The sequence below is a fragment of the Ranitomeya variabilis genome, chromosome 5 (genome assembly GCF_051348905.1).
Source record: "Ranitomeya variabilis isolate aRanVar5 chromosome 5, aRanVar5.hap1, whole genome shotgun sequence".
Lineage (NCBI taxonomy): Eukaryota > Metazoa > Chordata > Amphibia > Anura > Dendrobatidae > Ranitomeya > Ranitomeya variabilis.
The window spans coordinates 639191066-639216638 of record NC_135236.1 but is presented as its reverse complement, the minus strand read 5'-3'; the positions used below and the strand labels follow the sequence as shown (position 1 = coordinate 639216638).

At 41.2% G+C, this 25573-nt stretch overlaps 1 protein-coding gene across 10 annotated transcripts in view; it reads right to left on the bottom strand.

The window, feature by feature from the left end:
• The window catches only part of PCDH1 (protocadherin 1), a 214173-nt gene that overhangs the window by 128726 nt on the left and 59874 nt on the right, over positions 1–25573 (bottom strand). For 9 of the 10 annotated variants that reach the window (XM_077266283.1, XM_077266286.1, XM_077266279.1 and 6 more), the window contains exon 3: positions 20726–22918. In XM_077266283.1, the coding sequence (XP_077122398.1) occupies positions 20726–22918 (2193 nt within the window). Of the gene's footprint in view, positions 1–16360; positions 19298–20725; positions 22919–25573 lie in introns of those variants that run through there. The other variant, XM_077266289.1, reaches the window with a different exon arrangement.

The window sequence follows — 25573 nt, the reverse complement described above, 5'->3', positions numbered from 1 at the left end:
TATGAAACCCATACATCAATGTGACTTCTTTATCTCGGTACTTCTTTATCAGGAGGCATAAAATCTTCATACGTAAAGTTCAATGATTTATGTCCGGCCGTTAGAAAGCTTGATGGTACTGGAGATTTTATTAAGGTTATTGAAATTGCAGTTAAACCATCTCATGTTAATGATCTTTGGGTCAGGTGGGGATTAATAGATCCTACCTCTACTAGTATTGATGCAGTCATCTACTGGTGTCAGCTTTTTTTTGTTTTTTTTAATGTATTTTACTAAAAAGTAAGAGAAAGAGTTTGGATATGTTATCTACAAGTCTCGTTTGTACCTTAGTTCCTTTGCTATAACTCAGCAGCCATTTGCAAGATGATCTCCAAACTTTAAAGCGTCCTCCTCTACCCTGGCACTGAGAAGTAACTATACATTTGTCATCATGAATGGTCAATCTACCTGGTGACCGCTGTTTGCCTTCTCCGTCACCAGCGTACCGGTCATCCGTTAACCAAGACGGCTGCCGAAGGTCCCAGTCTAGTCTGAACCAAACCTGCACAACACAGGAAAATCCGGGAAAGGGAGGTTTACACTTATCGATATGCTCCTAATGCCAACCTGGATGACGAAGGACCAGGACTGCGCTTTCAGTGGAGAAGACCGGGAGAGGAAAAATGTAGAAACGAAGAGCAACTGGTACGAAGAAGAACTACTTTACAAATATATAATCCCCTTTCAGTGCCAGGGTGGCCGGTCGCTTTACCGCTGCCTGCCGTGACTTTCGGAATTAGGCCAGAGGGGACAGTCCTATAAAAGGGAAGCCTACTTTAAAACATACATATGTTGTACCAAGAAAAGCCCTCTTAGGAGTTCTCTAGATGTTCGGAAAAAATTTAAAAAAATTGGAGATTTTTTTTTCACATTTAACAAGAAGCAGCACCATTTTTGTCCAGGGACGGAATGCGATTTTCCAGATTGGCAAACAAAAATGGCAACCTTTGGACTAGAGTTGGGTGGTTTTCAAAACAAAATGGCAGCTTTATGTTCTCATGTAACTCTTATACGTACATGTCGACCTAGGCACACAGTTTTGACATTTTATAAATTAGAGGTCAAGGCACTGGCCAAACTTCAAGTTGGCTTCCCAAGGTCATTTGACAATGGCTTTCAGAACAGGAAATTAAAAAGGTGGGAAACCCCATAACAGGTCTACTTTAAAGATCTCATCCAAATGGGGCCTTTGAAAATTTTAGGAGTAGAGTGAATGCTCAAATACAAAAACACAGTATGTTGGCGTACAAGTGCCTAACGAACTGCCCAATTCAAAGGCCATAGAAAAGGGTTCACCCCAACGTGTAAGACTGGGGCAGTTTCCAAAGGATTGCAGCAAATAATGGAAACCTACACGCAAAGTAGAACGATTTTGGTCACGTCATGGGTGCACCCAAGCTGCAAGCAATCTAAGTGACGAGTTTAGTTCCTGTAAGGGAGAATTTGTCCCAAGAATCCTTGCTAGGACACTGGTCACATACTGCCAACGGTGATTAGCAAATACGCTCGGATAGTCTTATCCGAACATGCTCGTGTGTTATACGAGTATCTCGTGTGTGCTCGTATGTTATGTTCGGGTCCCTGCAGCTGGGGACTAAAAACCTAAAACACAGGCAATCCCCGCATGTGTTGAGGATGTCTAACAACCGCAAATCATGCAGCTTCAGGGACTCGAACATAATATATGAGCACACACGAGATACTCGTATAACACACAAACATACTCAGATAAGACGTTATCCGAGCACGTTCGCTTATCACTAACTGCCAAGAAAGTCATGGACACTAACGATGCACTTGTACCTGCATGAGAAAGTAGAGGGCTATGGTAATTTGCCTCTACCAGGCAGAAGTTATAGTAAGCGGGGAATAATAAAAAAAGCCCTCAAAGAGGTCTAATGTTTGCATGTTTATTGCTCAGTATGAGGACAGGATGCTGCTCTCTTGCCTGTGGTTTACGACCTTCTTTAGGCATCTGCTAATGTGTTTCGGTTGGTTAGCAGTAAAAGCATCCTGAATGAGAGGAGAGAATGAAACTCGATAAAAGGCCAAAAAAAATCATGTTTAAAGAGAAAGTAGGGGACACTCCCTTCATGGCGGAGTAACCGCAGAACATATTTCACAGTGACTACATGGAATTAAGCAGCTCGTTTATTGGTTAGTTTAGTTTGCTTTCCTTAAAAAATAAAATTATTATTCACTTACTTCATGTTAAAGCATTTTGCTGAATAGACTATTAAGAGACTTTGTGTATCATGGGGTTTTTTGGCTGCCGTTTGCCCCGAACAATTGCCCAGAGAAGCATCTTGTGAGGCTAGACCAGTGTTTCCCAAACTCCAGTCCTCACGGACCCTACGGGTCATGTTTTCAGGATTTCCTTAGTATTGCTCAAGTAGTGGAAGTATCATCAAGGCATCAGGAATTGTCTCACCTGTGCAACACTATGGAAATCCTGAAAACATGACCCGTGGGGTCCGTGAGGACTGGACTTTGGGAAACACTGGGCTACACTGATACAATGATCAGTCTCTAATACCACAGGGCCTTAAAAAGGTCTCATTTAGAAGCCATTTCTTGCCATAAGGATTTTAAGGTGGCCCATACACCTTTGACATCTGTTGGCCAAATACTTGCTGGTCAACAGAATCTCCTGATGTCCCCACCCCAGGACATACAGTGTTCGAAGGGATTGGAGTCATACCCAAGCATTGAAGCCCCTTTAAAAAAGATATTTTGGGCGGCTATAAATTGAAGCTTGTTGACACCAATGCAAAATTTATATCACTGATGCCCCCACCCATACAGATGAAGACATTTCTGGAAAAAGCTGATGGAACTTGTTTGTTCATAAGAATAAAGGATCTAATTTTGCCTTCCGCATGATATCTGCCATCATGGAAGAGTTGGGTCACCCACATTCACATTTGATGGTAGTCCAGTCAGGCCTAAATTAGTGGGATTGGCCAACGTTCATCTAATGTTTATGGGCACCTAAAGGTCCTAAGGTGTTCGGTCTTAATGTACCATTGGAGCTTTACCACTAGTAATAGAAGCAATTCTTCAAAGAGAAAATTTTACAAGTTCATCTCCTTCCATTTTGTAGAAATCGAGATATGGTTTCTTAACATTAACGTGCCTGACTTCATGCAGAATGGGTTTTATACAGACCTAAAATAAAATGGTTAAACTCCAGGCTACATAAATCCTATGAGACAGCGCTCACGATTCTGACTTTACCATAATGAAGCCTTGATGTGCAATTTCTATACAGTTGTAAATCTAATAAATGTCTATAATGCTACGTAACACTAACAACTGTCCGGGATATCAGGATTGCTCATATGCAGCGTCCATGTTACATGGCTGAGTGATTTCTTCTAGTCTCAGATTAACATTGGAAGTTGGATCATTCCATTACGGGTGCATAAACCTATAAATTCTTCATGTAAGGCCCCATTAAGTCTTGCTAGGGTTAATCAGGGTCACCCATTAATAGTCTGCGCCTTCAAACACATATTTTGTGGCTTCTGTTCTGTGAGCAACCTTGAAGTCTTCATTTTCCCAGACACAGGGGCAGCTCTGGAAGTCTATTAAACAAAGATCTGTCGCATTAGAAGCCATTATGATGTTGAATGGCTGAGCGTTTTTTCCCTCATACACTGGTATTATTTATATGTCCCAGAAGAAAGGGGAGGAAGAAGAAAGGGAATATTACATATAAATCGACCAGAAGAATGAGATGCAACACTACCGACCACCAGTGCACTCTCCAGTCAAGAATAGAATACATCAACTCGAAATAAAGTTATGAAGTTCTCATCAAATGTAAAAATAAAATATAATATATATGTCAGACTCCAAATAAAAGTTTACGCTTTCAAAAACAGGGCACCACTTCTGTTACTCAGCTTCTTTTGGTATTGTGCCTTATTCTCATTGAGGGCCTTCACTTACCAAAAAATGATCCAACATCATGAAAAGGTGTTTTACTCAGGGAAATTTAAAAAAAAAAAAAAAAAAAAAAAAAAAAAAGAGTAGACTAGTAATCTCCCGATACGGACTTCTGTCGCAAAAACTGATTTCACAACGGACACTTTAAAGTTTGATAAGATTTTGAGACAGAGCAATGGCAATCTGCTCAATCATTGGGAGCATAACTAATGGGTCCGACCACTAAATCTGATGAACCTAAAGAATAACTTGACTATCTATAGAGAGTTCTAAAGAAAACTCAATGTAAGTCTACGAGAGCCAAAATGAGGCCAAGAAGAGGCTTAGACTTAAGGCCCCGTCTCACATAGCGAGATCGCTAGCGAGATCGGTGCCGAGTCACTAGTTTTGTGACGCAACAGCGACCTCAGTAGCGATCTCGCTATGTGTGACACGTACCAGCGATCAGGCCCCTGCTGCGAGATCGCTGGTCGTGTCGGAATGGCCTGGACCTTTTTTTGGTCGTTGAGGTCCCGCTGACATCGCTGAATCGGTGCGTGTGACACCGATCCAGCGATGTCTTCACTGGTAACCAGGGTAAACATCGGGTTACTAAGCGCAGGGCCGCGCTTAGTAACCCGATGTTTGTTTTTTTTGGTAACCAGGGTAAACATCGGGTTACTAAGCGCGGCCCTGCGCTTAGTAACCCGATGTTTACCCTGGTTACCAAAAAAAACAAACAGTACATACTCGCCTTTCGGTGTCCGTCAGGTCCCTTGCCGTCTGCTTCCTGCTCTGAGTGCCGCCGTACAGTGAGAGCGCAGCACAGCAGGGACGTCACCGCTGCGCTCTGCTCGCAATGTACGGGTCACTCAGTCAGAGCAGGAAGCAGACGGCAAGGAACCTGACAGACACCGAAAGGCGAGTATGTACTGTTTGTTTTTTTTGGTAACCAGGGTAAACATCGGGTTACTAAGCGCGGCCCTGCGCTTAGTAACCCGATGTTTACCCTGGTTGCCCGGGTGCTGCAGGGGGACTTCGGCATCATTGAAGACAGTTTTAACGATGCCGAAGTAGTTCCCCTGATCGTTGGTCGTTGGAGAGAGCTGTCTGTGTGACAGCTCCCCAGCGACCACACAACGACTTACCAACGATCACGGCCAGGTCGTATCGCTGGTCGTGATCGTTGGTAAATCGCTATGTGAGACGGGGCTTTTACTTTGAGAGCTTGTGGTCATTACCTCTAACTTCCAGTCAGTCAGAAGTGGTGGATCAAGGCCTGAGCGGCAACGGGGAGAGCTGAAGACAGCATCTAGGAGTCAAGGGACTTCAATCAATGGCACCAATCCAGTGCTGGAATTAAAAAGGCAAGGCAAAAAAACAGTGGTGCTATACAAATATGGCCTACGATTTAGTTTCCACCTAAATTGTCTTATCCAGTACTTCCAACCCACAGCTGACAATCATTCAAGGGTCTTCTAGGAACATGACTAAAGGATTGGTCCTGAGTGTTATCAATGTTGTTACTACTTACACATCAAGGTTACATGTTTAGAACATGGATAGACATTTCAAAGTATATTATAATATATGAAATCAGTTTAATTTTTTATCTATGCAATGGCTGACCCACTCAAAACATGAGCAGTGGACCACAGGTCATTTTACGTAGATATGCCTCCACCCAAAGATACAGAAAAAAAAAAACAACATACACAACCTACCTCTATTTATACACAAAAAACAAACAAAAACAAAGTACATATACTATATACCTACACAACACCAAACACAAATGGTAAACCAGGTGCATCAGCAAAATCACATATTGCCCGGCCATTAAGGGTGGAAACATACGGACACTTTTCAAACCATGAAACGCATCAGTAGCGTCTTAACGTCTTTTGATTACATGGAGCATTCCAAGTGCTCTGAGAGGTTTTATGACCCAGCAGTGTATTTGCATTTAGCTGAAGAACTGCTGGTCAGGGTGATTAACGTGATCAGCGTGACCAAGTCATCTAAAAGTAACGTGTTCAATGGAGAAGATTATTGCCTAAAAGCCTTGAATAATAAATGTTTCCTTGTCTGGCTACTTACAGGAACTTTACAGATTACTAGAAGTTGCTGTTAAATCTAGCTCTTTTGTTAAATGCCAACAAAAGCCTACCATATACATAGAGTTATTGCACCCCCCCACTCCCCCAACACACAATAAACCAATGTTGGTCACACCAACAGATAACACGTCAGGCAGATGTGTTGGGGGCCTCCCAGACTTGTCTTGATAGATCATGGGGGATTGAAAGATCTGGTATCAAGGATTTTGGATCACAGCTCCAGTCTCCGGTCCTCAAGAGCCACCAACAGATCCAATTTTCAGTATTTCCCTAGGTTTCGTCTGTGTGATAATTCCATAAGCTGGGAAATACTATGGAAATCCTGAAAACATGATCTATTGGTGGCTCTTGAGGACTGAAGTTGGGTGAACAGTGCTCCAAGAGATAAGCCACTGCCAGCATTTCTGGCCGTGGCTCTCTAGTAGAGAGTGTTCAGTGCAGAGTATTCCTATGTATGGATCTGTGAAGGAAGAGCTACCAGATGATCGTACAGCCAACAACTAAAGTGAATGAGCGGCTATAGCTGTAGCACCCTGAATTCTCTACTCTTTACAATGTGAAATTAATTCACACTTGGTCTTAACAGATCGAATCTCATAATAGGGGCATACCTTTATCTCAGCTAGGTGAGCTTTCCATCTTCGTATGCTACTAGGCAAAAACAAAGTAAGTTATATCTATTCTTACATGTAAAGAACCACAAGTTAGTCGGCTATCGGCCGAACAATACTGTGGCCGATCGTTCAGCTGACAGCCATCTCGGCAGTCCCTCCAAAACACAGGAACGCTCAATATGGTTGAGTGCTCCTGTACCCATCTAGTAGAAAAACCACCAACAGGCATGTCTGGCAATGGATTATCTCCTGGAGAACAAAGACCAGCAGTCCAAAATCGGACATGCGCGATTGTTTTAGGGAGATGTCAATCAGATGGCTGTTGCCCCCATACGAACTAGATTGTTGGTCAAACCCAAATAGATATTGGCAAATGCGGCTGACAATAGTCTAATGTGAATTAATACTAAATTCATCAAGTACAAGATTTTGGGGAAAAGAAGTCTATTTATGCGGGCAATATATGTTAATCCAAGTTAATTTAGGTAACATAAAAAAAAACTCCCCATATTTTATTTAAGACAAAAAAAACCATGGACAACTGACAAGGTTAAGAACCGAAGACTAAAAAGATTTAAAATAAATAAATAAACTAAAAGCTTCCACCAAACTAGCAACAAGCTCGTCGATACAATGCTACCTACTCATATAAATGTTATTCCAAACGCATAGATTAGTACCAGTAATATTTTCGGCAGCCATTTCGATGATGGATGCAGTTTTTAAACAAACATGACAACTAAAGTATATTTTAATTAATTTTAAATAAAACTTGGGAGGGAGCCGTTCCCTTCAGCCTACACACTCGGAGTTCAACCAGTGGTGCGGAGGCCTCTGTGCTCCTTTATCTTTAATGATCGTAGCAAGCCGAGAGACTGGTACGGAACAATTGATTAAAACGCGCACGTTAAGAGTCCAATTAGTCTTTTCAAGAGGGTGGGAAATGGGATGATGGAGGGAGACTGAGATTATAATCAAAAGTGACTAATTAGAATGTATTACTCCAGTGCTGGGAAAATAATCTATATACTCTATGACCAAACATTGCTAATTGTCAGGTGAAGGCATACCTATTGGCACATTCAGGGTCAATTTGATACAAAAGATACACTGGTATTTCCCATTTTTTTTTACTTGGTCCACACTTTCGCAGGTGAAAAAAAATGATGCATTTGTGCCTCATTTATTCAAGATCAAGATTGGGGTCATTGTCGAAAACTTTTTTTGTTAAAGGGATATAATGCACATTAACATTGTATGTTGAAACGTTTAAAGGTCGTCCGATTTGGAAAATACATTTGTAATGCCCAGCTAAAATATTCAGAGTCAACAGACAGTGGTGCCAGCGTGTGACCACCAATCTGCGATTCACAGTGGAGAGTGGTTACAAAGCCAAGTCTGCGCATGTCACAGACAGGCAACAGATTTTTAGGGGTCACCTATTGGAAATTTCCGCTCTAAATTCCCAGAGGGACATTTCATGACCTAGAAGTCTCCCTAAACCAGCTTGGTTCTCTCGAAAAGGAGAAACTTTACCTCTTAGACCACTTGTCTACTGGTTGACAGTCACCTTAAGTAGAACCTGAGCCGTCACACATGGCCACTGCTACCAAAAAGTTTGATACAGTGTATTAAATAGCAGGTAAGAGCCCGAACTAATGAATCCAGTTTTATACACGTTCAACAGCTGCTGGATGAGCAGCCGTTCCTCCAAAATTGATCCGCTGATCTCCACTGGGAAGAAGTTTGGATTTTGACATCTGTTAGGCAAAAGTCGATAAACCCACCACACAACAAAATAATTGGTCCAAACTCCTAAAAATCAGCAGGCTTGGTTTACTTTGTTCCAATGTGTTGGGGAACCTTAAAGCAACCCAAAGCCCCAGGACAGAAAGCGAACTATATACTTATGTACACTCACCAAGCCAGTTCCATTTGGATAATCGGATCAGATCGGTGATCCTTTCTTCCCGCTTTCAAAATGACCACTGCAGTGACATACGGAGTACAGTGAGAAGTCGAATTCATGTCTTCCTTGCCTTTCCATCACACAACACACGCAAGACGTACTTTAGACTCATCACTGCACTCCCTGTGCCACAACGGTGACCATATTGGCAAAAGGAAGATCCGAACAACGATCTGATACAAGTAGGGAGGTAAACTGTGGGCGCCAGGTAGGGCAACACAAAGACAAATACATAGTCATTTTTCAGTCCCAAGTGATGAGTTGCTTTAAAAGACAGGTTGGCTCTATAACAAATAAAGAGAAAGGAGCCTATAATCTCTTGGGAATGGAGAAGTCTAAGGGTACTGTCACACTCTGCAACTTTCCAACGATCACGACCAGCGATACGACCTGGCCGTGATCGTTGGAAAGTCGTTGTGTGATCGCTGGGGAGCTGTCACACAGACCGCTCTCCAGCGACCAACGATGCCGAAGGCCCCGGGTAACCAGGGTAAACATCGGGTTACTAAGCGCAGGGCCGCGCTTAGTAACCCGATGTTTACCCTGGTTACCATCGTAAAAGTAAAAAAAAACGTACATACTCACATTCCGGTGTCCGTCAGGTCCCTCGCAGTCTGCTTCCCGGACTGACAGTGCCGCCGTAAAGTGAAAGCACAGCAGAGCGGTGACGTCACTGCTGTGCTCTGCTCTTACATTCCGGCCGGCAGTCAGTCAGAGCGGGAAGCAGACTGCAAGGGACCTGACGGACACCGGAATGTGAGTATGTACGGTTTTGTTTTTTTTTACTTTTACGATGGTAACCAGGGTAAACATCGGGTTACTAAGCGCGGCCCTGCGCTTAGTAACCCGATGTTTACCCTGGTTACAAGTGAACGCATCGTTGGATCGGTGTCACACACACACCGATCCAACGATGACAGCGGGAGATCCAGCGACGAAAGAAAGTTCCAAACGATCTGCTACGACGTACGATTCTCAGCAGGGTCCCTGATCGCTGCTGCGTGTCAGACACAGCGATATCGTATGGATATCGCTGGAACGTCACGGATCGTACCGTCGTAGCGACAAAAGTGCCACTGTGTGACAGTACCCTAACTTTTATCGTATGTACAATTCAACTGTGGCTGGGTCTTCAATGGCCCGAAAACAAAGCCAGGGCAACTAAGGAGTGGCTCCATAAGAAGTATTTCAAGGTCCTGGAGTAGCCTAGCCAGTCTCCAGATCTGAACCCAATAGAAAATCTTTGAAGGGAGCTGAAACTAAGGGTATGTGCACACGTCAGGATTTCTTGCAGAAATTTCCTGAAGAAAACCGGACATTTTCTGCAAGAAATCCGCATGTTTCTTTTCGCGTTTTTTTTCCCGTTTTTTCTGCTTTTTTTTAGCATTTTGCAAGCGTAATTAGCTTGCAGAATGCTAAAGTTTTCCAAGCGATCTGTAGCATTGCTTGGAAAACTGATTGACAGGTTGGTCACACTTGTCAAACATAGTGCGTGACAAGTGTGACCAACTTTTTACTATAGATGCAGCATCAATAGTAAAAAGATATAATGTTAAAAATAATAATAAAAAAAAGTTATACTCACCCTCTGATGGCCCCCGAGCTCCTCAGCTGTTGGTTTGTGTGCAGGACCTGCGATGACGTCGCGGTCATGTGACCGCGACGTCATCGCCGGTCCTTCACACAGAGCATCTATAGGAACGGAAGAGAGAGCATGCACCGATGAGAGGCGGGAAGACTCCGGGGCCATCAGAGGGTGAGTATATCACTATTTATTTTAATTCTTTTTTTTTTTTTTTTAATTTACCAATTATATGGTGCCCAGTCCGTGGAGGAAAGTCTCCTCTCCTCCAACCTGGGTACCAACCGCACATGATCTGCTTACTTCTCGCATGGTGGGCATAGCCCCATGCGGGAAGTAAGCAGATCAATGCATTCCTAGGTGTGCGGAATCCCCGCAATTCCGCAAATTAATGAACATGTTGCTTTTTTTTCTGCAATGCGATTTTTTCGCGGAAAAAAATGCAACATTTGCACAAGATATACGGAATACACTGAAAATAATGGGAGGCATTTGTAAGGGTTTTTTTTTCGCGATTTTATCGCGTTTTATAGCGAAAAAAAACGCAAAAAATCCTGAACGTGTGCACCTACCCTAAATGTTGTCCAGCGATAGCCCCGAAACCTGAAAGATCTGGAGAAGATTTGTATGGAGGAGTGGGACAAACTTGTATGTGCAAACTTGGTCAAGAAGTACAGGAAACCTCTGACCTCTAATTGCAAACAAAAGGTTTCTATACCAAATATTAAAGTTCTGCTTTTCTATTGTATCAAAAACTTATTTTATGCAATAAAATACAAATTAATTATGTAAAAATCATACAATGCGATTTATTTATTTATTTTTTTTAAGATTCTCTGTGAAGTGAAGTGTACCTACGATAAAAATTACAGATCTCTACATTCTTTGTAGGTGGGAAAACATGAAAAATCTGCAATGTATCACTTATTTTCCCCACTGTATCTGTCACCCATAATCCCCTATATCTAGGTTATTCTGCTAATCAGGCCTATGACTAGTCTTCATCTCGCCAGATGTAGATAGACGGTGAAACAACAGTTATCACAAAGTGAAGAGAAAACATTCTGTACTATAAAAGATTACAGAATACAGAGCTCACCGGACCGGAACAAAAGGTTTAGCCACATCAAAACTTTCCCATTACAACATCAATAGTACAATAGGCTTCTTTTCATCTCGTTATCCGCAATAACATCGTTAGGAACACTTACGGAGTCACTACCAAGGAATATTTGCCAACTAATGTCAATAATAAGATTAGTCCTGCAACACCCACTCTCACAAAATCTGGTGCAAGCACCTTCTACCCTTTCATGGAGCTTCTACACAATTACACTTAACACCCGACCCCAGACCGCAATGTAAAACTTATGTAGCTCCATCCCTAAGGAATGAAAATAAATCACCAAGACATGGTGGAATCTGCTTCCTCTGATGCAGCAATGACAAGTTCATTAAACACTTATTGAATGAAGATGGATTGAGTCATCGAAAGACGTTGCTGCAATATAAACCTGACGGTTCCCAAGGATAACAGAGATTGTGCAGCAACTGACCTGAATAGTTTGATAATAATAACCTATACCTGGAACATTCCCGAAGCTCATTATTACAGAGGACATTCATACATATGTATAAAAGAAAAGTCTTTAGAAGTTCTCGGAACTAGAGATCAGAATAAAAATAAAAAAAATCTATGCCTTCACGACTACGTTTTTGAAGATCTCCACTGAAAAACACCTACAGTCAACCGGTTGTCAGATTTAATTGGCTGCTTAAAGGGAACTGCTAGCATTTTAAGTGTTATTTATTGGGTATGACGATTGGTCATGGACAGGTTTCGAATCAACTCAAGACCCCCCCACTCATACATTCCTACAGATTCCAGCACTCCTAAAAAAAAGTTCTACTTCCCATAACCAGATAATGCATTTCAAAAGACGTTTATGGGATTAGGACATTTATAGGTCTTAAAATATCAGACAAGTAGTGGTCTAACTCTCAACATCGCCATGGTCAGCTGTTTGAAGGAGCTGTGGCACTGTCCCCTTAATCATGTAGTGGTCACAGCTCCATACATTCTATAGTGGTGGGGTCTGGTTTAGTGATGAGATAGCGTGCTGGGATAAGGCGTTATCAGACCATGCTCGATTGCTAACCGAGTGTCTTCGGCGTGCTTGAATAATATGTTCGGGTCCCCGTGGCTCCATGTCTAGACAGCTGCAACACATGCAGAGATTATCTGGTAGGCAATCCATGCATGTATTGCAGCTGTCAGCAACGAGACATGGAACCGCGGAGACTTGAACATATTATTCGAGCACGCCGAAGACACTCGGTTAGCACCCAAGAATGCTCAGATAACAGCTTATCCCAGCACGTTCGCTCATCAGTAACCTGGTTCTGCAGCTCAGTCACATTCACCAAAGCCGCAATAGGCTACAATACAAGACCATCCCCTCATTAAGCCGATAAGGGGTGCCAGAAGTCACCACAACCATCTAATATAGATCCGGGGCTTGAAATGAACCCTATATATCAATGTATAAAACTTAACAGTTGAGACGTTTGTTCGAACATGCTCTGCGCGTTTATCTCCAGGCTTAGAGTTTGGTGTAAATAGCTCGATTTTACATGCACCATTCGAAGATTCCAAGTTAATAAATCAAAGTTTAAGACTTTCAAAGATGAGCCAAAGATGAGTAGCTAGAATGTCTCGCTCTTTCGTGGAGCCGGCACGTCTGTGCTTTAGCAAGAGCAGCAAAATTATGTTAATTGTCACCATGTAAATGTGTCAATACCCCTGTAGTGGTGCTGCAGGGAAATTAAACAATTGTCACCAGGTGTTGCTGCACACCATGAGATTAGGTTATTTTTGAGAAATTCATCTGGATTTAAAGCTTTTTACATAAAACGAAAGCTCCTTGAGTGCAAACGGACAACCAACGTGGACTAAACTCCTAGCCTTAAAATTAGAAAATAATGTTGGAAATTAATTTAAGAAGAACCTGTTACTAGATTAATGCAGCCCAATCGTGAACATGAGCCAGGCTGCATGATAGCCAGACCAAGAAAGAATAGTTAAAGGCAGCCGGGGACCAAAGCGGAGTAGGGACTACAGCAAAAGACTGATTCAGCCCCCAATTCGGCTTCTATCGGCCCCAGGTGATTGACCGATCTTTCAAAGTTACACAAAATGAGAGACCTGTCTAATCAACTGGAATGGGGGGTAGAAGCCGACAAAAGGCTATGGTGGATGAGTTACTTCTCTCCCTACAGTCCCTGATTGGCTTTTCAAACCATTAATATTTTCTGTGAACCGAGATTTTTAGTGCTTGAAGAAGCATGACTAGTGACAAGGTGCCTTTATAAAAAAAAAAAGGAATCTGTCAGCAAGTTTTTGCATGAGGTAAGTGGCAAGACACTGATCTCAGCTATGTGTCACTTACTAGATTGTGTGCGGTTTCAACACAATGAGCGTTTTATCAGCAGGTGAATATCCCTACAGGACTACAGCACACGTGTATCCTGGTCCGATCACAAAACACCAGAACTGACTAGTAACTTGCTGTCAATACGCAGTGTACACAAAGCTGTGGCGTGGGAGGGGGAAGCTTTCTCAGATCTGATGCATATTACATTCTGATTGTATCACAACTGTAAACCAAGTGATAATTTGCTTGACTAAGGGTCCCTGTCCCTACATTATGCTGCTGTCAGATGAGGTAGCAAAAGCTTTAAAGCTTTTCCGTGGATTTGGGGCTGAATTTCCTAGCTGTGCGTTAGAAATGAGATTGTACTGACAATCATTTGCAATATATGTCCCCGGTTCCCAGTTAAAAAAACGGACGCTCATTTTCTTCAGCAGAAAGTGTCCGATTCTGTAAAATTAGGATTTATAGAATCAATTAAAAAAGTTAAATCCTGACAACAGTGTCAAGGATGCGCACAATGCTAAATAAGTCATACATGGAGGGGGAAAGACGACGTAGAGTGAACCTGCCATTACCTCCGTCTGTAGGATCTGCAAGCAAGGTAGCCTCGGGCAGCGAATCACTCCAGTGTGGTGTGGGAAAGATAGTCCCCAGCGATGCTCATACCCAGAAACTATGACAAAGCTGTCAACTGCGCTTTGTGTCACAGCAAGTGATATTAATCAGTGGGCTGTGCGCTATCACAGCCCTAAGCCATGGTAATAATACAGCACTGCTTTTTGCCTTTGTTTGACAGCGCCATGCAAACTGTTTGTTTTATCAAGTTTTATGCAAATGAGACAAATTAAAAATGCCGTTCAACCTAAAGCCTTGTAGATCGTATTTGGCGGTGCAATTAGGACGAAGTAGGAAAAGGTTTTCATAGGATAGGTCCTTCTCCCTCTGCTGGAATCAAGCCCTGGAAAGGGTCTCCGATGCCGCTGGTTGTCGGGTTTCCAGTTTTAACTACTTTATGGTTTCCTTTAGCAGCCGGTTTGGGTTGACTACAGCGTCCTTCAAGGGTGTGATGGACAGGAAGTGTTGGAGAAGGGCTGGTCCTTATGATCACTGGAAGATAGTGAATCCTTCAGGAACCTTTTTTCATACACTGAATGATAATGTAACTTATTAAAAAAAAGTTTTAGAATATATCAGGACTGTGGAGTCGGAGTCCATTTTGGTGGAGTCGGAGTCAGTGTCATGGAAATTGAGGAGTCAGAGGTTTCGCTTACTGACTTCACAGCCCTGGGATAGAATATCTTCAATTGCACCTCATGCTACACACATTATTGTTCTATTTTTTTGAAAATGAAACTTTTTACATAATTTTTTAAACCCAAAATGGATCTATAAGGACGATCAAATCCATGTTGCCGGGAAGTCAACATGCCTAGAAAGGTCAGTGTCACTTTTTGATTTATGGAAGTGAATTACCAAGGAAACTTCAGAGGCCTGGTGACTCTATTCTTGGTCTGTGGCCATCAAACTCGGATGTACATGGTGCCTTTTTACTTTACAGATTTGACCACCAAAAAACAGCTGGAAAAAAAATCTGTATAAGCTACAAGAAAAAAAAACAGTCCAAAATATGCCAAAAACACAAAAGTTTAATATACATAAATTAATAATTCAAAGAAATACAGAAAAATATACATGGGTTTTATCTGGGTAGAGTGTGATTAAATCCGTGGGTGTTAAAAAAAAGAGGCCCGAGTGTAGGTCAGGATCAAATTTTAAAGTGCACAAAAAAAAAAAAAAAAAAAAAGAGGGGTTTTATCTCATTGTAGAGACTCATGAAAAACATGTCGAATGTCTATACGTAGTGAACATCTCATGTACATTGATGGTAAACAAGTGACCAGTTATGGAGGCAAATACTTAAACATTCAGTGTAACATGTCTCTGGGTCCTTGTTACGCACTGTGCATGTTACAAATAGTATTAGTAATACAGGGAGTAATAACCCATTTCAGTAGTCCATCCTATCTAGACCACGGCCACACTCCCCCAACGCGCGTTTCGCGGCAAATGTCGGTGTGTGAGGAAGTGACATTTAACGTGAAACGCACATCTCGATTCTCCACAATGGAATAAAACCCCTCTTTTTGCTTGCACTTTAAAATTTGACCTACACTTCGGCCTCTCTTTACACCCACAGATTTAATCACACTCTACCCAGATAAAACCCATGTATATTTTTTCTGTAATTCTTTTAGTTATTAATTTATGTATATTAATAAACTTGTATTTTTGGCATATTGTGGACTCTGTTTTCTCTTTCTTTTGCATAATACGGAGAGACGCCAATCGCATGGGTATATGAAAATACATTACTGGTATTACCTGTACAAATACTGGTTTGCAGCCCTGGGGTCAAATCCCACCAAGGACAACATCTGCAAGGAGTTTGTATGTTCTCCCCGTGTTTTGCGTGGGTTTCCTCCGAGTTCAGGCCACACTCCAAAGACATACTGATCGGGTATTTAGATGTGTGAAAGGAAAACATTTCACATTTCTACTACACTAATGGCTTCTGACTACAATTTTTTTTTCCCTCTCTACCAAAATGGTATTGTTCATCAAGTTCTTGGCGATTGATTTGTGTAAGAGTATTGATTTAAAGGGGTTTTCTCTTTATTTTTATTTTTTTAAACCACAATTTAAGATAAAGTATACTCGCCTTACAACGGATGCCCCATCACTCCTCTTTCATCTGTCTTGGTACATCCAGTAATGTCCATTTTGGGCATGTGACTACTGCAACCAATCTCCAATTACAGTGGCAGCCAGTGATTGGCTGCAGCGGTAGCATGGGCATCAAACAGGAAGTATAGAGCAACGTTGAAGAGGGAGCAATAAGGAATCAGTAGGGTGAGTATGCTTTATTAATTTTAGAGTTTTCTATTTGATTTAACCCACCACAAAAATAACAAACCTGTAGATCTAGATGGAGACTCTAGATATTCTCAGGAAAGACAAATGTAGTGTGTTAGTGTGTTTGGGTACTAACATTAACAAACGGGTTTGATTTTATTTTTTTTACGTTGCTGCTCGGTATAGGATAACGCAACAGTTCTCGACAATCTAGACCTGTCGATAAAACAAACGGATCTTTCCATAAAAGTCTCAGTTTTTCTAGAAACCAAAATGCATTCTGTGAATTAGCATTTAGTCCATTAGGATGACTTCCATTACGAGTGAAAAAGACCTATAATATCCACTAATATGCTTCTAAGTGTGCCTTCCTCCCCTTCCTGGCCTTAATTGCAGCAGTTGGACACGAAGGAAAGCCGTGTATGCTTCACCAGGCACTCAGCGAAGCCTCTGGGGAGTTTCCATTCCATATTCAAAGTCCACATCTAATAGCCCTAGCCATTCAATCTTTCCACGGAATTAAAAATAAAAAAAAAAATTAAATAAAAAAAAAAAAAGACACACAAAAGACAAAGAAAAAACACTGAAATGTATAGTTAAAAAAAAAGCAAAAAAAACTTTATTCACAAACGATATTCACAGTGTTCAAGGTACAAAGTAGATAAATTGAGGTTAGACAACGCTATTTCTTCATAGCATAAATACAAACACAAGTGACGCCGCTTACAGAAAGTGTAAGGAGCCGATTGTATAACTCATTGTGCAAACATTTTTCTTCCTTTATATACATTCCAGTGAATAAGGCTGAATTTTGTGCACGCTAGCCTCAAGCTATTGGCCGTTCCTACAGTAAAGATCATGCAGGTAGAATATGCCGTCCTATGCCTGCGGAATAATACTGACAAACTTTTCAAAAACGGTTTTGTTTATCAAAATAACTTTTGTGGGTTTAAACTCTTTAAAAAGCAATTTTTCCTTTCCAAAATACATTTTATTTAACAGATGTTGGAATAAAAAGACAATTCTAAACAATTGGATGTGTAAAAAAAAATAAATAAAAATGTTCCTGTGCTGCAATAATCTTATAAATGTGCCCCTGCTATGTACTGTGTAATGGCCATGTCTGATCGTACAGGAACATGATCTGATCATACCACATCTACCTTGCAGGGGAGGACGGAAAAAGAGAGTATACAGACAGGACAGCACGGGGTCACAGCTGATGCTTTCTGTGATCACATGCTGTCCTGTCTGTATACTCATCTTCTACAGCCCAAGACCTGACCATGTTCCTACACGGTCAGACACAGCCATTACACAGTATTTTTTTTTTTTTTTTTTTTAACCACCAACTGTTCATTTTTTTATTCCAAGATTGATTAAAATGTACTTAGTGGGAAAACCTCCAAGCAAAAGGCACAATAAAATGACTAAAGGTCTCCTGTGTACTATGCGTCCCTCCATAACAGTATAACACGTACTTACTTAGCAAACTTTTAGATTTTTTATCTTATTTTTTAAATTTTTTAATAAGCCTACATTCTCCAGGTTGACGTTTTTCAACTTAAGGCTTGTTTTGTACTGTCAGAAGGTCATCATCTCCACACGGATTAAGGTAGGCAGAACTTGCCAACCATCTTATGTGAGGGGAAAGGGGAAAAGGCTGCCAACTTTCTCCATTTGTCAAGGAAATGAAGGCAGTCAGAATGTTCAATTCCAGAGCCTTTTAGGTTTTTTTAGACGGTAAGAAGCTGCCAGATCTGTATGGCAGCGGCTTTCTCCCCTCCCTCAAATAAAAATCCATGAACATTTGGCAGAGTCAATCCACTGGTGTGTATGTGGGAATGTAGAGCGGGGACAACAGTTTTAGCAGATGTAGCTTCAAAACAGGTTGGAGACCACTGCGCCAAATCAGGACAAAGCCCAGGGAAAAAAAAAATGGTGTTTTAGGTATATATTAAAAAAGGCCAAATACGCTCCTGAAGACGAAAGGACTATTTTAAAAAGACTAAGGATTGTGGGGAGGCTGAAATCTTTTTGGCAGAAGTTTAGCTTTAGCCGTCTTCTGTTTTCAGTTTTATACAAAACACAAAATAAGCAAATTTGCAATATTAAAACAAAATTTTAAAATATATATACACACACACACATTTCAAGTTGGTCCTGAAGGGACTTTTTAGAAAAGAAAGAAAAACAATAATTTGGCACTTCTAAAGTGTGCACCTTAACAAATATATTCAGTTTGTTTTAGACATTGCTATAATCCTTCATTTTTATTAACATACATAAAAAGGTTGGCTTTAGTAAACAAAGCTATAATATCCAGCAAATTTACTGGCTTGAAAAGGCACCAGCCTTCAAACTTACAAAGTTTTCCCATTCGCAACACCATTAAACATTAGGGCACCTTGGCACTTGTACGAGTTTATATGGCAAGTTAAGTAAGACAATTTTAATTGTACTCTCAAAAACAACCCTATAATACCCCGGGAAGGTAACAAAGAGCCCTTTTTATCACCCTCATTGAAAAAGTTTTACGACAGTCTCTTATTTTCTAGTGCGGAGAAAACTTTGCACTTCAGACTGGAGAAACTTTGTGTAGAAACTAAAAACTTCATTAGGATTTCAATTCTTTGGCGCTTTCAGTTAGTAACTTAGGATGTGAAAATATCTTTCTTGGCCAAATGTTCCTATGTCTGTGCAGTTAGAGACAGAAGGTTAGTAACATCATCATGCAACTTGGGTCATAAATCACACTAATCGCGCTCACCTTCTTAAGCACTTTACATTAATGTCCCTGTCCCCAAAAGGTTGACTTCACGGATACCCTTCTTTGCCCATTGTCATATGGTTTCAATGGGTTGAGCTTTAGCTTGGGATGGTACCTACAGATCCTAAAAGCCATTGCTCTTCTGAGCTACTATTCAGCCATGTGCACACAACGTCTTTTTCGGGAGGATTCCACCCGGAATGTGCCAAATGTTACCGTAAAATGAACATGGGGAACAGTACTGTCAAAACGACATTGTTGTGCATAGTACGGAAACCCAAGAGTGGCATAGCATGCTTACTCAGGCAGCTTCCATCTGGAAACTGTCCGCTCTCTATACTCAACAGTATAGAGCGAGAGCTGCCACCACAGGAATAACGGCAAACCCTTCTAAGGAAATTGACCAAGTTGGAGTTTTCTTGAAGCAGCTTCACCTGGTAAAATTTGGTGACTGTGCCGATATCTAAGTGACAATTTGAATTTGAGACAACTGAATTGAGTGACTGAGTAGCGGGTGGAAGATGCACTTGGTTAGGTAAAGTTGGTGGATAAGGTAGACAGGAACAAGAGAAACGAAGCAAGAGACAAACCATGCAAAAAAAGGAGGAAGCATAAAAGAAAAAAAATATTCATCAAGCTATAAAAGTTAGCAGCATTAATTGCACAAGGCACTCCATGAAAGCCCTCTTAAACACAGCAAGAAGACCTTCTTAGTAGTATCACCCAACACCAAACCAAGACCTCAGCTCATGACCCAAAGGAGAGGCGCAATCTTTACCGCATGCAACCACAACAACGCAGAAGTCACCCAGTAGTTTAGTCAAGTTATAGAATGATTAATTGCTATGCATGTCAAACTCTTTCCCCCTTTCCTTTCATTAAAACCAAATGAAATACTGCAACAAAGCAAGCACAATTAACGTAAAGCCCTTATCCTATGAGGATACAGTGAGAGCCAGCTCACAACATTAACCTAATATATTGAATATAATTCAATTAATCTTTAGCAAGTGTCAGCTAGCAGTGGAATTCCAGCCCATCCTACTATTATATGAATAATTTACCTATAAAATAGATAAACGGCCTCCCTGGACTTGTACATAAGGACTATTATCAGGAAGTGCTGCTGAAAGAACACTGCTAAATTTTCTTTGGTTGAATACAGCAACAGTATTAAACTGTTACCCCACCTGCAGAACAAAATGGAAAAAGGGGAGCAGGTTTCTTCTTCTTCATGCCCACCATACCCACTGACTTAGTTACTCCAACCCCTCATTAGAAGACTGCATCACCATACGTCAGTCCATGCTAGAGTGCCATCGATGGATGCCTCACGTAGGAAGTGGTCGCCTACCTGCTTATGGTTGTATTTCTGGGGATTTGTCCGATAGCTGTAATCCGAGTACTGATCAGACCCAGTGGAAGTGTTGTCCCCAGTGCCAACAAAGGTGTTGGCTGCTGGCAAGTCTTGAACAACTTGGTGCTTCTTGGAGGCAGATGGGGATTGTGGCTGAAGTTGGATGGATGGCAAAGGGGAATTTGAACGGTAGTGACGGCCCAAATCTGGGCTTCCTGGTGGGTAGTTCAAAGGTAGATGGATTCGAGGGCTGTCTCCAACAGAGTCACTCATCAAGTTAAATTTTAGGGACTTTTGTAGTCCAGTTTCTTCATCCTCTTCTACGGGTTTGGGTGGTTTTGGAGACTTGCTTTTCTTTACTTTGATTTTATTTTTATTGTTTTTATTACTCTGTTTTGGGGCATAGAGATCTTTTGTTTCCTTCTTTCCCGCTTGATACCCACTCTTCGCTTCCTTCTGTCGGCAATATCGGACCAAAACAACCACCACAATGACAAGGATAACTGCCATGATGCCAGCAATTACACCAAATACAATGTTTCGCTGTTGCTTATTGCGTTCATATTCTGGATCTCCAGCAATATCGATGTCTAATGGTGTATCCTGGCTGTGACCAAGTAAAGTCTCTACATAGGTCTGGTTTGTCAAAGTTTCATTTATGAAGAAATGGACTAGGGCTGTGCCATGTCTGGAAGGCTTACCGCGATCATTCACCCTTACTACTAGACGATGCAGACCATGATGTTTTCTTAAAATCTGTTTTTCTAGAGTAACCTCACCTCCTGTAGGAGTTATTTGGAATAGGTCAAATGGGTTACCACTTGCAATACTGTAATGAAGTTCAGCATTTATGCCAGTGTCCATATCCTCAGCCCGTACCTTGCTGACTTGCGTACCTGCATGAGTAGAAGGGGTTAGATAAGCGTATGAACTATTTGATGGTACAACAATCACTGGAGCATTATCATTCTCATCAAGAACATTGATAGTCACTCCAACATATGATGAACGGGGAGGGTCCCCTCCATCCACAGCCTTCAAACGGAAAGTATATGTGCTTTGATGCTCCCGGTCGAAGGAGATGCTGGAAAGGATGGTGCCTGTCCCATTCTGGATAACAAATTCTCCACTGTCCGGTTCTACTGAGAGATGGATACGAGCATTTTCCCCTTTGTCGGCATCGATGACAGTGACCATACCAACCGGGCTCAACCTGGGCATATTCTCCATGACTGAGAAATTGTAGCCATTCAGCATGAACTTTGGATCATTGTCATTGCAGTCCAACACTGTAATTACAACTGAGGCCGTGCCTTTTAAGCTTGGTGTGCCCTTGTCAGCAGCTACTACATGGAAATTGTATTGTTCTGTTGACTCCCGATCCAACACAGTGTTAACCCTAATTTGACCAGAGTCCGGGTGAACTGAAAAGATTCCCCGAGTAGTAGGGTCAGCAAGTATAGAATAGGATATTTGAGCGTTGGAGCCACTATCGGCATCACTTGCGCTAACTTCCATCACAAGATCATCAGGTGAATTATTTTCTTTGAAGGTCACTTCCATCAAGCTTTGCGAGAAGATCGGAGCGTTGTCATTCACATCGGTAACTTGCACCTTAAGAGAGTTGGTGCTGGAAAGAGGAGGATTACCAGAATCAACAGCCACAATTTCAATAGTGTATTCTTTCACGGATTCATAGTCCAATGGTGTCGTCGTCTGCAGGAAGTACTTCTTTTTGCTATCAGTTCCAGTGTCGCTGACCTGCTTCAGCTGGAAGGGAACATCTCTAGCCACAACACAAGTCACAGCAGCATTTTCGCCTTCATCAATGTCAGAAACTTGCACCAAGGCCACTGGTGTCTCTACTGGCACATCTTCAGAAATATTTGCGACACCATCTTGATGGGTCACCAGACCAAAGCCTCTGATGTCAATAACTGGCTTGTTATCATTTGTATCACGAATGGTAATTGTGACTTGAGTACGTGCAGATTTTGGGTTGGATCCTTTGTCTTTGGCCACTACAGAGAATCGTAGAGTTCCAATATCTTCACGATCTATAGGACCTTGCACAGATATCAGACCAGTTGACCGGTCTAGGTGTAGTAACCGACGTACAGTATCGGTGGCCTGGTGGAAGGCATAGTCTATCTCTGCATTGGCTCCTTGGTCAGAATCATTGGCCTTAACCTGAAAAACAAGCAAGACAACTCAGTTAAAATGGGTTATTTTTTATTTTTTTTTGGGGGGGTGCAAGTTAGTAAAATGTGTATAAGGTAGACATCCCTCTAGGCTTGCAAGTTAAAATGACGAAATGATAACAAAATGGTAATGCATTTCTACAATAATTAAACTATGTATTTTCTAAAACAAAAATTTTGCTTTCACCACAGTGGCAATAATATTTGACCAATATGCAACATTACAAATGTTCAGAGGGAAAAACTATTTAGCTCTGTTGCGTCATGTACAACAAAATCGAAAAAACAGGAATGCTATGTTTTCCAGATTTGATAACCCAGAATCAATTTTAAGAAATGAATATCTGGCAAAAAGGTCAATGCAGCCATGAAGAGTGAGGGCTTTGCTTTGATCACATATTGATGGTGTCAGAGTCATTCTACCGTGGCAGGCGTGATTTTGAACTAGCTCAAAGAATGCTACTACAATTAAAATGCGGGGCAGAGCTCAGATCAATGGACTACTGAACTGAAAAGGCCTCATTTTCAGACATGTTCAACCCCGTGCAAAAGTGTAAGAGTGTACATCACGTCGAGAAGGGAATGGGAATAAGAGCAGGCCAACAGTAGGATAGTTGTACTGGAAAATATTATATTATAATACATACATGTTCAAACAATTGGACAATATTTACCAAAAAAATTTACCCGATTTCACCACTACTGCCAGTATTTTATATTTCGTCATTTGTTAATATATTCCGCAGAAACCTATAGCAGGCATGGATAGTCACACTATCATTTTCAGGGTACTTTTGCACATGGCATTTTATTTTTATTTTATTTTTTTTGCAGTGTATTTTAAAAGTACCAGCATGGTCAAGAAGATTTCTAAAAATCTACTACAATATAATTGTCTAAGGGTCACTTCCATCTTTCTGTCTGTCCTTCTGTCTGTGTCACAAATATTCAATGGTCGCGGCCTCTGTCTGTCATGGAATCCAAGTCGCTGATTGGTCGCGGCTGTTTCGCCACGACCAATCAGCGACGGCCACAGTCCGGCGGAAAAATGGCCGCTCCGTACTCCGCTCCAGTCTGCCCTCACACAGGGTTAATAGCAGCGGTAACGGACCGCGTTATGCCACAGTGTAATGCAGTCCGTTTCCGCTGTTATTAACCCTGTGTGACCAACTTTTTAGTATTCATGCTGCCTATGCGGCATGAATAGTAAAACGATCTAATGTTAAAAATAATAATAAAAAAAAAAAATCGTTATATACTCACCGTCCGTCGGCCCCCTGATCGACAACAGGCCTTTCCCGTTCGCGACGCTCCGGTGACCGCTCCATGCTGCGATCTCGCAAGATGATACGTCATCATCTCGCGAAACCACAATGCACTCTTGGGACCGGAGAGCACGAGCAGTGTCGGTAACCGCTTCACCGCTTAACTATTTTTTATTTTATTTCCTTTTTTTTTTTTTTTTTTTTTAAATAAGGGGTGTTGGGTTTCAAAAAAAAAAAAAACGCATTGTGTCCATCTACAGGTCTTGAAGCTCCAACCAACTCCTGCTCATGGAGTTAAGCTGTAATACAAGACTTAAGCCATTTAAAAAAAACTTAAAGTGTAGAGCAATTATACACAACCACTTTAGCCTTTAGGTATTTATCGTAATTTACAAATTGAGAAAAAGGCACCAGGAGTGCCTGATAAGTTACTAACACTAGTAAAAAAACAAATGAAGTCAAAGGTGGATATTTTGGAGGGAGTTTGGAATAATACACAGTTGGCTGAAAAGTTGACCTAATCATATCCAGACAGCGAACCCTGGTCCTTTTACTTTGTACATTCCAGGTCAAGGGTCTGTGAACTTTTGGGGGTCCTGGTTTCAAAGCTCTGGCAACAGATGCCATCTTGACAGCTCCAATTTGTTAGAACATGAGAAAGCAGCTAAAAAGGTCATGTGAAGGAAGAGAGGAAAAAAAAAATAAAATATATTCCAGATCCTACAAGTCAAAGTTAAAGAGTTATTTCCCTGATATTAGTCTTTGAATAAACTACCTTCATAAAAACTCACCCAACCTGTTCTAGTTAGGCAGAGGCCCAAGTAGTAATAGAGGTAAGGAATGTAAAAAATCCTGCCGAGCAGTCACCTGGAACTACAGTCACGGCAAAATCAGACCCTAATGGACTGAACTGGTTCTTCCTATATGACCACCAGGAAAAACAAGATTGTTCAGCCCGGAGGAAAGGGCTTTTGTAATGGACGCGTATGTATGTGTTTATACATGCATGCGAACATGAAAGAAATTAAATACACATGTAAATGAGTGAGTACGGAACTGTGAATGAGTGCGAGAGTGAAAAATTATATATATATATATATATATATATATATATATATATATATATATATATATATATATATATATATATATATATCTATATCTATTTGTGATACTACTGATACAATCAAGAATTTTGGAAAAAAGGATTCTACAGATACGAGCTTCTTCGAAACTGGAGGTTGTATCTTCAAACATACATTAAGGAAGAATAAAAAATTAATTAGGTATAAGAGTAACTCAAATAATATCGTCATTTACTGTAGCACAACCAACACTTTAGAAAAAATAAAAACCAAGGCCATTTAATGCCCACCGAA